General features: G+C 45.7%; 1 protein-coding gene across 1 annotated transcript in view; it reads left to right on the forward strand.

Annotated features, from left to right (window-relative positions):
• The window catches only part of LOC146806117 (ecto-ADP-ribosyltransferase 5-like), a 90,438-nt gene extending 75,304 nt beyond the window's left edge, over positions 1 to 15,134 (forward strand). Inside the window, exons 4-5 of the mRNA XM_085623448.1 lie at positions 2,414 to 2,446; positions 13,343 to 15,134. Of these exons, the coding sequence (XP_085479574.1) occupies positions 2,414 to 2,446; positions 13,343 to 13,440 (131 nt within the window). The 3' untranslated portion in view covers positions 13,441 to 15,134. The remainder of the gene's footprint in view (positions 1 to 2,413; positions 2,447 to 13,342) is intronic.
• Positions 15,135 to 16,988: the final 1,854 nt, after the last annotated feature.

The raw sequence follows: 16,988 nt of genomic DNA on the forward strand, positions 1-16,988 counted from the left end.
ATCCAGCCTCACTTTCACCTGAATAGGCGGTTTCCTGTCCCCACAGAAATTGCTGCATAAGGCCCTGTAGTGAGTCTGAATCCAAGGCAAGAAGGGAGGGCCTCTGTGCACTTCAAAGGCCTGTCTACAAAGTCTCCCCCACTTCAAAGGCACCACTGGGTATAAGTACTGGATTTTAGACCCCACCACATCAGTACTCTTCTGGACCTGTGGATACTCTGCCAGGAAGAAGGACTGCTGTGCTGCTGAAGAACGGCCACTCTGCTGGACTACGGCTTTGATGTGGTGCCCTGCTGCCCTTCTGCCTGGGTAAGAAGGACTGGACCTGCATCACTTGACCCGAGAACCCAGAGTGACTCCAAGGGCTAGCCGGCAGACCTCCTGATCTGAAGTCTCAAGGACATAAAAGACTTCCAACCCCTGCATCTGGACTCTGCCATCCATGAGCTACCCTGCAAAGTGTTGCCACCCAAGTCCTGGACCCTTGGAAGTGGGCCTAAGGTGCTTACCAGCAGAACCAATGCATCTTCTCTGCTTAGCGATGGATCCCTGAGCAGAACCGATGCATCTCTTCGGCGGAGTGGGGCATCCCAAAGCCGAACTGATGCATCACTGCTGTTGCCTGGATTGGACTCCTCGCCAAAAAATGCTCGCATCGCCGCAGCCTCCCGCATATGGGACTGATGCATCGCCTTCTGAACTGCCACTGCATCATGCTTTTCCTGGCGCAAGCTACTCCGATCCCTCGTTGACGGCAGCATTGATGGCGTTGACGAAATTCCGCATTGCAGCTCCACCGCTCATCGGAATCGTTGCATTGCCTGTGCTGCGATTAGTATCCTTGAAAAGGACTTTGCATCGCAAGCCCCATCAGCATCCTCCACGTCGACACATCAGGACCTTGCACTACAGCCTCGCCACATCTCGGAACCGCTGCATCGTCTCTGTTGTGGGATGCATCTTGGACGCAGATCCCCGCAATGCTCAGCAACCAGAATTTACGGTACATTGTTCAGCTGACTTAACTGGGTCGCATTGCCGTCGGCTTGAATTTGTGACTTTTTCCCGGTCCAGCGCAACCAGATATCTCCCAATAGCACTTTTTGCTTCTTGGCTATTTTACCTAAAAACTTAGCAATTCAATGTCTTCAGTTCCACAAATTGGATTTTTGTCTTTTTGGATGTTTAGAAGGGATACCTGCAACACACCCTTTCCTGATAGCAATATGTCAAGCTTTTCTAAACCCATTTTAGGAGCCGGTAAAACTTTACTGACTCCTAAAATGGATTTAGTATGCATGGAAAAACATTTTAGCAATTGCAAGCCCACAAATGTAGCTAATCGTAGGGTTTGTCACAGCTAAAATGTTTTGTACATCTGGCCTAAAATTCTTAATTGTGAGAAGGAGTTTGTACTCGCTTTGTGGTCGTCTTTGAAGGAAATAAGTGAGGAGTACCAGAGAAGCTGGGTGTTGATCGAGAGCCATTGAGGAGGATCGATAAGTGCATTCCTCCCTCCAGCAGGAGAAATGTGCACTCCCTTGGAACACGGAGGAGCATGATCCAAGAAGAACTTTTGATTGAATATTTTGGAGCTCTGAACCTCAGATTGATTCTGTCTTTATTGTCCTTGTTTTTTCTCACTACACAAGGGACATCATGTTTAAGGACAAGGGAGTGAGAGAAATTGGAGCTAGGAATTGGAAGGGAGCTCCCTTCCCTTGAAGGCAAGGGGCAGCTTAGGAGATCGGAAAGGTGGGGAGGTGGAAAGATGCAAAGATGGGCTAATCTACAGATATGAGCATGGGAAGGGAGAGATGAGGGGAAATGGGGGAAAGAGAAGAATGGGGGCGGAGAGAGGATATGCAGAGTAGATAAAATTACGAATGGGGAGAGAAGAATGGGGAGGAACAATAATAGAGAAGAAAAAAAACTGAACGGAATAAGGAAAACAAGAATATGATACGAAAAGGAAAGTCAGATTTAGCCATCAGGGGCCTATCTTATGATATTCCACCTGCAAATGCTGTGACCCAGGTAAAAAGGGTTGGGAGAAAGGAGTCTGTGATTAGACCTTTCTGCTTGGCTAATGGAAGCCCATTCACCAATTGTCCTGTATATGCGTTCCATATCATCATGGACTAATGCATGACAGAGAGTTCAAAGGAGGCTTGATAGTTATCCTGTGGTTCATGGACTGCTATGAAATATGCTTGCTTTTTCCATTTTGGGTTTTACTGTGGAATACAGAACATATTTTCCCAGCTCTAAGTGAGACTGAGAGAAAGCAACAATGAGCTGTAGTTCTATGAATATACCAATACGTCCAAACCACTCTTTCAGAATTCAAATGCCAATCAAATAAAAAAAGAACCATATCTATCTAATAAACATGCTATCTTTCTCTTTCTAGGGGAAAAATCCCAAACGTGCATCTACAGCTCTGGTAAGAATGACTTTACTTTTGTTTACTTCTATGTCATGTTATGAGATGTCGGAGCAGATATAGTGTCACTTGATACTGCAATGGAGAAGACAGTGACACATATACTTGCAAATTCACTTACTTGTCACAAGATTGCATTTATTAAGGCAGTGTAGTTGTCATGCATAAACTTTCAATCTATTTTTGGGATTAATTCTGTTAAGTGGGTTGTCCTATTCATGGTCACTCTCAACAATGCACTTTTAAAATGTAGTTACTCACTGCTGCAATGTCACAAAAGTCCCAATGAAAACCCCTACACAAACCTGTGCTTCATAGAAACAAAAGTGACTTACAACCAAAAGAGTACACACTTAAAGGAACATACTTGGTTTTTTTAAGTGAAAAAATAAAACTCTATAAATCATAACACTCAAAATAAACATGGTCCATGTAATGACCTCTCTATGTGTGTGTGTCTGTGTGTGGTGTGTATGTGTCTGTATTTTTGCAATCTTTCAGTGGGGCTAGAATGGGTTGCCCACAAAGATAGAATCAGATCCAGATTTTGAGTGCCAACTTGGTATGTCTGAAATTAGAACATTCTAGTGATAGAGTTGTTGGTTTAACATCCTGCAGTGCAAGTCTCTGGTAGGCTGATTATTCTGACAACCCTGGCACTTTGGCTTTCTTGACTGAAGTTTGTGAATTAATGGGAAACGAAAACTGAGAAACCACATTGAAACCCAATTTTAAGGAAAGACAATATTAAGGAAATAGAAAAAAAATCGAGAATTAAAGGAAACATTTTAAAGGGAAGATAATTTTAAGAAAAATCCAAAATGACATCAAACTTAGGTGGAGTTTAGGATTACTGTGGGAGGGTTCAGGGATGGGTAATGTTTAGGGTGATGAGGGGCTTCTAGGGGTCAGGAATACCATGAGTTTGGGCATAGAAAGATGTTTTTAGGGTTAAGAGATGTGGTAGTGTAGGGGCGGTACGGGCTTTTTATGGTTCAGGATGAGTGGTGTTAGGTGTGTGAGTTGCTTTTAGGTTTAAGGGATGGGTGGAGTGTAAGGGATGTTAAAAGATTTTAGGGTCACACCCTCCGCAAACCTGTATCAAACACAACCAGGTAAGTTCTCATCTGGAACGCTGAAGGGAAAAGGAAAAGAGGAAGGCCACGAAACACCTGGAGTCAAGGCCTCGGGGCTGACTGCAAGGAAATGGGTTACACCTGGAGTCAGACTGAAAGAAAGCTCCAGGACAGAGATGACTGGACAGTTCTGGTTAATGGCCTGTACCCCAGAAGGTGTAGGAGGCATAAGTAAGATGGGTGGGGTTTAGGGCTGGTGAGGGGTTTTAAAGTTAATTTATGGTTAGCGGCTGGGTTGGTCAAGTGTTTAACAATATAAAAGATAGAAATATGAATTGATGTCCCTAAAGTAAAGCAATGAAATAAATGTCACCTACAAAACTGTTTCTGAAAGTAGGACCTGCAACCTTTGCATTTACACTTATAAAATATACATTCAAAGACATACTATGAATTAATTTCCACCAAAAGGTAATTGACTTTAATTCTGAAAGTTTCCATTAAATAGTTCAGATGAAATAGTTCCTTTAGTTAAGGTATTCCATGAAATTGTTTTTCTGTGAAATTACATATAACCTTTCTCTACACCTAGAAAGCACAAGCTGTTGGTAGTACCCAGTCAATCAATCAATCGGCTTTAATCGACCATGATAATAGTCATAAAAGCACAGAAATGTACAATAAAATTTCATGATAAAATTCAGAAATTGATACAGCACTAAAATTGCAAGTCCACAAAACATTAAAATATTACAACGTTAAGAGAATATATACAGAGTTAAAATCCCACTTCCCCCTCATTGAGAATACCCTACGGAACCTCAAATGTCATACATTTCCTTTGGTGGAGGACCTTTTTCAAAAACATTGCTACCCTCCAGGCCACATGTTCATTCTCTAATAGTTGTAGGCGAATAAGGGCTGGACGGCATTGCCTAAGACCTTGTTTTAAAAGTGGCAGTAACCAAACTTTACTTAACTCCGAATACAGCTTACAGAAAAGAGTTAAATGGATAGTAGACTGCTCGAAATAGGTATCACAGGGACATAAAGGAAGGGGTCTTGACCAGTCATTCATTTTGGGTATGGTCACTAATCTGTGAATGGTGCTCAATCTAAATCTTATCAGGAGCAGCCTATCAGAGCCACTATGTACAAATTGTAGCTATGGTTCCATGCCCAAGCAGGTGAGCCTTATCTGATGTTGCATAACAGTGGGTTTAGAGACTTCACCTGCTGCTCTTAATGAGCCTAACAGTTCAAGGCCCTCTTTCTTCAATGTTTTTCTAGAAATCTGAGACATGGAGCTGGGTTTGTAAAATAGTCTGGGTGTCCAAGGTCATTCATAAAACGGCGAACGAACCTGACCCAGGGGATCTTTAGAGCCCCCTCCAGACTAAGGCTATTGTGCAGGATCTTTCTATTTAGGTGGGTCTGTTCATTGGCCTATATCCTGTGCCAAAGAAGTATTGGCTCCAATTTAATGAGGTCGGCTATATAAGGAAGACCTAGCTCCTCATGGCACACAAAGGAGGATGTGCCGCGGGGTACTGAAAGGATGTACCGCAGGAAAGTATTTTCCACTAATTGTAGGGGGAGGGTGTTGGCAAAACCCCCACCCCTGCCCCATACATTGCGGCTGTGATACATTGTGCCTTATAGATTTGCAAAAGGTCCCCAGGGATCTTCCTGCCCAACTTCTTCTTGAAGGTAGCAAGGGCACTAGTTGATCTACTGAATATAAGTGTTTTCATGGCTATAGTGTGTGTCCAAGTATCATTCTGGTTAAAAAGGATACCAAGATAAGTAAAAGTCCTAGTTAAAGCTAGATTCCTTCCATCCAGATGTATGTCCCTGCACATCTCCCTCTGAGCCCCTAGGCCACAGGTCATGACAAAGGTCTGTGAGATGTTAATACTTAAACCCAGATCAAGCATAAAAGCATTAAAACTATGTAAGACCCTTTGCAAGCCGTTTTGAGTGCGCGCCATTAAAACTGCATCGTCCGCATAGAGAAGAGCGAGTATAGGCCGCCCACCCGCTTGGGGAAAATCTTGACCACTCTTTAGCAGTGCATCACCATCCCATTAATGTACAGATTAAAAAGGAATGGGGCCAGGACACAACCCTGCCTGACCCCCCTCCTTAAGGGGAAAGCTTCCGTGCACTGTCCATCTACCCCATAGCGAACACTGGCAGAAGTTCCATCATACAGGCACTGCAAAAAAGCAATGATGTTAGGGTCCACCCCCTAAGCCTGCAAGAATCTCCCATAGCCTAACATGTATTACAGAGTCAAAAGCCGCCGTAAGGTCAACGAAGACTAAATTCAGTCTACCCTTTTTGGCTCTAGTATATTTCCCTAGAATGATAGCTAGGTTTAAGCTCTGTTCTATAGTGCCAAGCACTTCCCAGAAACCATACTGTAAGTCTGACAGTGCCTGGTTTTCTTCCGCCCAATCCTGCAACTGTTCCAAGACAACTCGTCCTGCCACCTTCACCATTGAATCAAGGAGGGAAATCGGTCTGAAACAACTGGGGTCTTGGCGATTCCCCTTCTTAAAGATAGGGATAATAATTGACCCGGTCAAATAAGTCCCTTCCATGTCGGCTCCTGATAACACAGCATGTGGTTGAAGTCGTAAATGGGCGAATCATTGTCCCTAGTATGCAACAGGAAGCCTTGGAAGGTCGGAATATCACAGTTGAAGAGTGGTAGAAAGTTAGTCACCAGGTCCACAGGCTGATCATGCTTCATTTACTTACTTGCCTGGCAGTAGGGAATGCAAGAGATGCCCTTGGGATTTAGAGGGGTAGTGAAGGTGCTCCATTCAAGGGTAAATCGAGTAAAACATGACTTGCACATGATTGGAGTGATGCACCCGATGTGAGTGAATTCTGTGGTCCCTGAAATAGCTCTCCTGATGGCTATACTATACATGCTCTATAATATGTTAAGTTCGCTGCATCTAGCAGAACAACCAGTTTCTCCCCTTCTCTCTCTGTGACTATCTCTACTAGTCTTTCCAGTTGCATTGTAATACAGTGTAATGTTCTTAGGCTGAGGGAATGGGTTAAGACAGTTCGAGGCATGTGGGCTGCTGAATTCATATCTGTGCATAGATCGCCGCCTAGTGTTGGGTCCGGATGTTTGCACGTTGTTGTCCTGGAAGAGTCTTCGAAGTATCACGAGATAGGTGACTCCTCCCCTGGACCACAGTGCGCATGGGCATCCTCTCCATCCTTAGATTGTTTTTTTCCGCCATTGGGTTCGGATGTGCCTATCTTAGCTCAAGTTAGGATAGTTCAGTTTAAGGCCAAAATGCCTTTAGTTTTCGTCGGTACTGTTCCCGTTCGGTATCGAGTAGCTTCTTTAGAACTTTCTTACAGCTTTTCGGATCCGTTCGGTCCGAACATCGCACTTCCATCGACGATGGAATCGAGGACCCCATTTAAACGGTGTCCATTATGCAACGCAAAATACCCACACATCGACGTCCACCCGGTCTGCAACAAATGTCTCTCACCGGATCACGACGAGTCGAAATTTATGGCCTGTGCCCGATTCCGATCGAAGAAGACTCTCCGAAATCGACGGGCGGCGAGATTGGAAGCGCAGCAATCGGCGCCTGCCCCGGCCAACATCTTCAGCACCGAAGACGAGGACGCCGAGAGCGTGGAAGAAGTAGACTCCACACCAGCTTCCGAACACGGTTCCCCGATTGGAAGACGATGACTATGTGCTTTTCCAAGGGGAAGAAGTCATCGACGAGGTAGGAGACTACGGTGAGGCCCTTGGGGCCGAAGAGGATAGCTCTAGCGAGGAGCTAGGCCTACCCGTCGATACGGAGGCCGACAAAGTGCGTCATCATAAGGCTCGGGTCGAGGGATCGCCTTCGGGCCTTACCCAAGATCAAACTCAAAGTTCTTCGGCCCCGCCTTCAGGCCTGGCATCGAACATTCTGCACGAGCCATTATTGCCGAAAACGACTGGCTTTCAATCCCAGAAACCGAAACCAATCGTCGCACCAGTTCCACCGAAACTGAAAGTGAAACTGGATGTAATCGGCTCGAAGGCCTCGAAGCCCTCCACTCCTTCGACGCCAGCAAAGGCCGTCGGGCCCGAACGCAGTAAAAGGGACTTCGGCGCCGAACTCACGGCAGCGGATATCGGTGCCGAGCCGAAGAAAAAGGCCCTCTGGCCCCACAAAGCACCTCGGCCTCTGGCACCAAAGCCGTCGGCCCCGACCACTAAAGTAAAAATGGCCGCCACATCTGCGTCGGCGTCGAAGACGGCGGCGCACGCGAAGTCGTCCACTCCAACGACTGTCGATACCTCTCTTCGGATCGATGACCCCACGGCTCCGAAACAGTCGACGCCTACCTCCAAGGTGCCGAGCGGTTCCAAAGAGCCTTCGGCGTTCGCAGTGCAACAAGTCGCAGCATCGTTGCAACGCATCAGGGAGCGGGCAGACCTCCAATCCACGCCGGGCCCCGAAACGCACAAGGCACAAAAGACGCCCTCGGCGCCGACCAACATCACTTTTGGCTTGCCGCCGTCCAAGGCGCCGAAGATGTTCGAGATCCGAATATGTGTCCGACAGACACAGTCCCTGTCTACTGGACACACAGATTCAGAGCCTTCACAGCCACACTTCATCGACGCCAACACTGGCAAACTGATTATCCGCAAGCGTAAAATCACGCCAGAGAGAGGATTGGACTCCTACAGAATACCTCTCGAGCACAAATTGCCAGCAGGGTCGGAACCAATTCTTCATGAACGCTTACAACCCTCCCACCAGCATCCCCAGTCCTTTTCTCCTACGCCTTCAGACACAGACGCAGTAGAGGACTTTATGGGAGATGATACCATCTACCCTGGAGATGTCGATCCTGATGAGCATCTCCAAGACCCAGATCAGGCATGGGATGACCCTACAGACCAGGGTACCGCTCCAGATACCCAGGACACGCAACTTTACAGCACAAAAACGTCTCCCACAGAGGACACTGCTGCCTTCAATGCCCTCATAGAACGGGCTGCTGCCAACCATGGAGTAGAACTCCATTCGGACACTGTCGAAGAAGACTTCTTGGTGGACACTTTCGTCTCTTCCGAAAGAACTGTCAAAACTCTGCCAATGTTGAAAGGAGTTCTCAAACCTGCCAAAGACATTTTCAAAGAAACAACCAGGGCACGGGTGCTCAACCCCAGGATTGAAAAAAAATACAAGCCTGCACCCGGAGACCCTATGTACATTAGGGGTCAATTACCTTTAGACTCCATGGTAGTCGCGAACGCTCGCAAACGAGCCCATTCGCAAACAGGGAATGCTCCTCCCCCAGACCAAGAGTCCAGAGTCCTGGAAACATCTGGCAAAAGGGTTGCAGCGCAAGCAGCAAATATCTGGCGCATTGCAAACACACAGGCATTCTTAGACCGTTCCCACTATGATACACTAGAGTCATAACTCCAACATTTGCCAGACGAATACAAAGAGGCGGCGGAGCTCCTCATCAGAGAGGGACAACTCCTTACCAACGCATCCATCAAATGCGCACTGGATGCAGCAGACACGGCAGCAAGGGCAATCAACACAAGCGTTATGTTAAGACGACACGCATGGTTGAGAATCTCAGGCTTTAAGCCGGAGATTCAGAGCAACATCTTGAATCAACCAGTCAACCCTGACTACTTATTCGGCCCAGAAGTTGACACTACCCTCGAGAAAATCAAAAAAGACACTGACACTGCGAGATCAATGGGGGCTCTGCAAACGCAGCAATTTCGTAGTGGCTCCTTTCGTCGCCCCGGGAATAGAGGCCAGTGGTCACAGCAGCAATACACTAAAGGAGGCACACAAAGTACCTTCAATAAAACCAACAGAGGTGGCTACCGTGGCTCCAGCACCAAGGGCAGAGGACGTGGTAACAGCAACACCAGGTCCTCACCCAAAAATAAACAGTGACGCCCTCTCCCTTCCCCCCGACCACATAACACGTGTCGGGGCGAGACTCCAGCGGTTCCTGTCCACGTGTAAAAACATCACCACAGACAGGTGGGTCAGGGACATTATTCAGCACGGCTACTGCCTCGAATTAACCTCCACTCCACCCAACATACCGCCAAAGCACCGTCCTATGTCCGTAGAGCACTTGGCATTATTGCAGCAGGAAGTGCTAAGTATGCTGCAAAAAGGTGCGATAGAGGTCGTGCCCACCGACCAGCAGGGGACAGGGGTGTACTCTCTGTACTTCTTAACCCCAAAAAAGGACGGGTCGCTCAGACCTATACTAGACCTGAGACCCCTAAACCAATACATTCTCTCAGAGCATTTCCATATGCTCACCCTACAGCAGGTTCTCCCGCTGCTCAGCCAGGGAGACTTCCTAGCCACACTGGACCTCAAAGATGCGTATTTTCACATACCCATACACCCGTCACACAGGAAATATCTATGGTTCACCATTCAAGGGCATCACTATCAATTCAAAGTTCTTCCCTTCGGAGTGACCACAGCACCCAGAGTTTTCACCAAGTGTCTAGCTACGGTGGCTGCACATTTACGGAGACAACACATTCACATCTACCCTTACCTGGACGACTGGCTTGTTCAAGCAAAGTCAGCCCAGCAATGTGCCAGTCACATGTCCCACACCATTCACCTTCTTCACAGTCTGGGATTCTCACTAAATTACACAAAATCACATCTCCAACCCGCACACGTACAACAGTACCTGGGCACAACCATAAACACTCTGGCAGCCACAGCTCAGCCAAATTTAGTGAGAATCAACAGCATGCAACTGCTGATCTCAAAGTTCAAACCTCAACACTCCCTTCCTGCGCGAGTGTTCATGCAGTTGATAGGCATGATGGCCTCCTGCATTTTCATAGTCCCACATGCGAGGCTACATATGCGCCCACTTCAAGAGTGCTTAGCACGTCAATGGAATCAGGCTCACGGGCAATTAAAAGACCTAGTGTTGGTGAGCGGTCGGGCATACAACTCTCTGCATTGGTGGAATCCACAAAACCTTTGCAAGGGCCGACCGTTCCAAGAGCCTGTTCCACAAATAATACTGACAGCGGACGCCTCTCTCCAGGGTTGGGGAGCTCATGTACTCTCGTTCACAGTGCAGGGACTATGGTCGCCACAACAAAAGAAGATGCACATCAACGTTCTGGAACTGATGGCAATCTTCCTAGCCCTGTAGGCATTCAAGGTACACTTGTGCAACAAAGTCGTGTTGATCCAAACGGACAACATGACTGCCATGTACTACATACAAAAGCAGGGAGGAACACACTCTCCACAGTTGTCTCATCTGGCTCAGAGCATGTGGAAGTGGGCCATTCAGAGGAACATATTCCTCATGGCGGAACACCTCCCCGGCAAGGACAACCAGATGGCGGACCTGCTCAGCAGACACAGCCACCAGATGCACGAGTGGGAGCTACACCCATCAGTACTCCAACCGTACTTCCAACAGTGGGGTCATCCAGAGATAGACCTATTCGCCACAAACGAAAACGCAAAATGCCAAAGCTTTGCCGCCAGGTTCCCACATCCTCAGTCACAGGGCAATGCGATATGGATGAACTGGTCCGGCAGATTTGCGTACGCTTTTCCCCCAGCGCCACTGATACCGCTAGTGGCACGCAAACTGCGACAACACTCTATAACACTCATCCTAGTTGCTCCCACATGGGCGCGCCAACCATGGCACACCACCTTTCTAGAACTCTCCGTGGTGCCGCATCAGAGGCTGCGGATCAAACCCGCACTTTTAACGCAGAACCATGGCGAAATTCAGCACCCAGATCCGCAACAGCTGAACCTGGCAATCTGGCTCCTGAAGTCTTCGAGTTTGGCTACCTAAACCTGCCACCTGACTGTATGGATATCATCAAGGAGGCCAGAAGACCCACTACTAGAGCTTGCTATGCGGCCAAATGGAAAAGGTTTGTCATGTATTGTAACAAAAATAACATTAACCCGCTGGACGCATCCATTCAAAACATCATCTGTTACCTCTTACACCTATACCGATGCAATCTGGCATACACCTCAATACGTATCCATTTAACCGCAATAGCAGCCTATCTCCAAAACAGGCAGCACCTCTCTTTATTCAGAGTGCCTGCCATCAAAGCCTTCTTGGAGGGACTCAAACGAGTAATTCCCCCAAGACACCCACCGGCACCGGTGTGGAACCTCAATTTGGTCCTCACCAGACTGATGGGTCCACCCTTCGAACCTCTCCATTCATGTGAGATTCAATTCCTCACCTGGAAAGTAGCCTTCTTAGTGGCAATCACTTCGTTAAGAAGAGTTAGTGAACTCCAGGCACTAACCATTCAAGAGCCATTCATACAGGTTCACGCAAACAGGGTTGTACTACGTACCAACCCCAAATTCATGCCCAAGGTGATATCGCAGTTCCACATGAATCAAACTATTGAACTGCCTGTTTTCTTCCAAAATCCACAAAATGTCGCAGAGAGAATACTCCATACACTAGATGTAAAAAGAGCCCTCATGTACTATATAGACAGAACTAAGGTCTTTAGGAAGACAAAACAACATTTCGTTGCCTTTTCTCCACAACACAAAGGCAACGCCATTTCCAAAGCAGGTATAGCCAGATGGATCGTTAAATGTATTCAGATATGCTATCACAAAGCTAAACGCACATTAACGATTCCCCCACGAGCCCACTCAACACGAAAGTTAGGGGCATCCATGGCTTTCCTGGGAAACATTCCTTTACAGGAAATATGTAGAGCAGCCACATGGTCCACTATACATACATTTACCAAACACTACTGTGTAGATGTACACTCAAAACAGCAGGCAGCTGTAGGACAGGCTGTTTTAAAAACTCTTTTTCAGACTGCTGCAGCTGGCACGGGTAGCCGCCGCTAATAGGTGGTACTGCTATGTATTCTATGCACAGATATGAATTCAGCAGCCCACATGCCTCGAACTGAATATGCTACTTACCAGTATGCATCTGTTCTTGGCATGTAGGGCTGCTGACATTCATATCGCCCACCCTCCTCCCCGGCGCCTGTAGCAGCTGCAGCTCTCAGAATTACTGGATAGCATGGTCATCACCTACTGTATCTACTCCATCACTGCCACAATGGCGAAAAACAATCTAAGGATGGAGAGGATGCCCATGTGCACTGTGGTCCAGGGGAGGAGTCACCTATCTCGTGATACTTCGAAGACTCTTCCAGGACAACAACGTGCAAACATCCGGACCCAACTCTAGGCGGCGATCTATGCACAGATATGAATGTCAGCAGCCCTACATGCCAAGAACAGATGCATACTGGTAAGTAGCATATTCATTATGTGTATATGTTGGGGAGAGGAGAATGAACCCCGAGGAGGCACACATCAAAATTATCTCAGTTATTTGGGTCAGTGGACTCTGGGATTCTAGCCCCCTCCTATACAAGTTGGCACCATTACAAATGTGACACCTGGCATTTATCAAACTGTTGTTGATAATAACTGTGCATGGGAGTCATAAACATCATACATTTGTTGATAGATTGCGGTCTACATGGGAGCTTCAATTGCACATGAGTATTTTGAATAACATCATACTCAGCTCAGTCTGTGTCCCTGTTCTCAATTGTGACACTTCAAACACCCTTGTTGACAGCTGCCAATCTTCTATGATATGTTTCACCAATTAATAAGAGCTCTGTTTTAAAGATATGCTGTTCATGTGACTGCATGTGCCTTACTTTGTGTTGTACAGCTACTCACAGCATTTGTTTGTTATTGTGTATCAACAGCTTCAAGCATTGCAACTATTTCCAGCACCCGGCATGTTCGCCTTTTTCGAGAATTTGTGATCAGCGCTGCTGTTCTGGGGCTCTTTGTCAACCTGTGACTGCTTGTAGATAGTATGACTCTTTAGCGTGGACCATGATTATTGGCTGGGCATTAATGATGTAAACCGATTTACAAATCCTGCATATGTTGTAGTCAGAGCATCACAGGATTGTGCCTGGTAGGGAGGCATTCACTCTAGTGCATAGGTTCAGAAAGCTAGTGGATTTACGGCGCTCTTTTATATTCGGACAGCATGTACTTTGTCTCTAATGCACCTGATCCCAGCAGTAGAGAATCAGCTGAATCCCTTGGGATACTTCCTTTAGTTAAGCGACAATACTTCAAATGTGCACCAAAACCGAGGCATAAATAGAAGGGAGTTGCTTGGAGGTGCCACTAATGAGGTGCAGCTTGTGCTGCTCATCTCCCGGATGTACAATTGCAATATTTTTGGATGTCATTTTCCGGCATGTGATGATGATCTGAAATGGGTGAGCACATGGTGTAAACCCATCTCACATAACTGTTGTCTAGGTGCTGTTTGTAGCCAGAAACTGATGTAGGGGACTGTGGTACTTTGAGACTTCACTAAGTTGGTCTGAGAAAAGGTCAAGGTCTTGTTTTTGCCACACAGCAGTGGCAAGCCAGGTACCGTGCCTACCTATGGTCCGAGCCAAGCATTGTTGGTTGGCTTTGGGTCTTAGTACTCAGGGACCTCACCTTTCAAGGCGGTGTAGAACTTTACAGACTTGGAGATCTCAAGTACTGACATAACCCAGAATAAGCCAAAAGCATTCTGAAACTCCAAAGTTAGTATGGAGGTGAAGTGCTTCATGGTGCACCTAAGCACATATTCCCTTCCGAATACAGGACAGATCCATGTACAGGAATACATGAGAACAGGCAGGGGTGATCAGCTACTGCCCAGATGCCTGCAAATGCACTGAATGGTTCTTGTTTATATATGTATCAATGTATGTATGTATTGGTCCTAGTATAGCATGAAACTAGCTGGAGAGCAATGGAGCAATGAACATCGGGTTGCAGTCCAAGCATACATTTCCTGATTTCTTATATGAAGTAGGTTACATATGAGTTCCTACTGCGTGAGGAGGTAGTACCCTCCCAAGAGATGGGTCTTCAATTCCTTTTTCCATTGATTGATGGTTAGTCATTGTGATGTTAAAGGAATATTGTTCCACATATTTAGACTATTTCCTTCTTAAATTTTTTCCTCTTTAATCTGGTGATGTCCTGGCTCCTGATTCCTATTTATCGCACCCAAGGTATGGATTATCAATATTGATTTACTGCATTGTTTTCATTTAGTGTCCACGTGTGAAAGCTGGGTATCAACCTGAGAAAGATCTCAATTTCAAGTCATATCCCATACTACAAAGGTCGAAACATGTTGCCACATACTGTTACTTTGAGGAAGGTGATCCAATTGTTTAGAATTCCCTCTTTTAAAAAAAAAAAAAAAAGCCCTTATGGACTCATATGCTTTGGGAACTTTGCAATGACTGCTGCCCTCAACAAAGGGACCACATGAGCTGTACCTAGGATTGCCTAGCTTTTAGGAAAAGGGCTGATAAGATGTTTATAAAATCTAAATCAATGTTCAATTTTTTACATTTTGTTACTGTTCAATGTACATATTGAGGATTGTGAAACATATATAAGGTGTGTGTTTGCTAAAAAATGTGATTTAAACTTCTAATTAAGTAATGCAATAAAACACATTGAAGGGTCCCTTTGTGTGATATGTAGTTTGTGAAGGTTATGGCTAGTGAGAGGCCTCTCAGTATGTGATGATTGATGTTATGGTAAAGATTTACTGTGTGTTATTTGGTTGCTCTAAGGTCCAGCCTCTGGAAGTTGATGTCAATTGGAAGCTATACTGGCAATGGTACCCTCAAAGCTGTGATAACTCAAAGCAGTAATACACTTCATTGCAAAACATTTGTTTTCCACAAACAAAACGGAGAGCCCTACATTGGCTTCCCATTCAGCCAAGTATCAAAGACAAAGCATTATATTTAGCCAAATTGTTAACCACCTTGGTCAGACAACAAGAAATCAGTAATAAAAATTCACCACACCTGGAAACGCTAAGACTTAAAAAGTCAATAATGGTAAGTCACAAATTTGCAGGTGCTGCAAAAAAAAGTTATAAATCATTGATTGTCTGATGGCAAACTCAACTTGATCTCTCGCTCTGGAAGATCCATCTTTTGCACGTCCACTTCAATTGATTCCAAATGCTGATGTTTCTGAATCTCTCATTATGACTTGAATTTGGTTTTGTATTGCCTTTTGTACTTTTATTTTATGTAAAACATGCTAATATCCAATTGGTGCAGACGTGATTTGGAAAACTGTTAAATATATGTTTCTCATGGGGCTCAAACCTGCCAACTTTGAAAAAAATCTCATTGCATGAGATGAGGGAGTGAGGTCTGAGGAGGCAGCAGGGTCTTGAATGCATGACTCTCACCAGCAAAGAGAGAGCTTCTCAAGCGCGAATCGATTGTGAGTAGGTGGAGATCTCAGCCAATCTTCTACAGCTCCACCCCAAAAAAACAAACATAAGCTTCTGAGGCTGCTTCTAATATCTTGGTGAGGCTATAAACCCTCTGATGGACATCGGCTGTGTGCACCCTCCACACAGGAGCTGCAAACACATTCTGTGCAGGAGCTTCTAGCTCATGTTGTCTCCCACCGTGTGGTACCCACTCTTATCTGGGGGATTGTGTGAGCTAGCAGAGGTGGGGGTATATGGAGTATTCTTATAGCGTAAGATATGTAAGGTGCAACCTGTAAATAAAGTAAAGTAAATAAAGTAACAATTTCTCTATGTGCCTTCCTGAGTCTAGAGCTGTAAAATACTGCACCCACCTCTTTAAAGATCACTACATTGAGACACAGCACATAGTCCAAATCCCCTCTGAGAACCCAGCTCCCATCACCCATAGTTACTCTCTGATTGTAATTCTGCCTTCAACCCTGCCCGCTGACTTTCGGGGAGGTTTGGGCTAAGACCACTTGCCACGGCTCTCTCGCTTTAGACAGAAGCAATATACTGCAATTGAAAAGACCAGCTTTAGTTCTACGTGTTAACTATTTGCCATTGAGCATTGTCATGTCTTCTACTCCCAGATCTTTCTCTTCTTTTGTAAATTAAAAAATACGCCCCTCAATCTATTCGGCATGGAGTGTCTTCACGCATTGTGAGCTAAGGATTCTGAAATGATAACAGATTCCATGCAACAGTGAAAGAGATGCCAAAGCGGGTATCCCAGTCCTCCATTTAACTTCTATTTCTATCCTAGTGACACTGAAGAAAGACTCTTTGGTGCACAGCGTGAACTCTGCACACAGCTGGCCGATGAGCAATGTTTACAAATTTTACATAGTGTTGCACCAGTCTTCCGTGTTGCTGATTTTCAGATTTGATGGAGATGGAATCTAGGAAGGAGCAATGTTACAGTGCAAGAGGGGAAACGTGAAATACCCAATTAAAACCAATGTCTAATTTTCTTATTACAATGTAGGTGTTACATCACTACTCATCTGCCCTAAGAAAATTACACCACCAGTGTCTAT

This window comes from Triturus cristatus, chromosome 8 (genome assembly GCF_964204655.1).
Source record: "Triturus cristatus chromosome 8, aTriCri1.1, whole genome shotgun sequence".
Taxonomy (NCBI): Eukaryota; Metazoa; Chordata; class Amphibia; order Caudata; family Salamandridae; genus Triturus; species Triturus cristatus.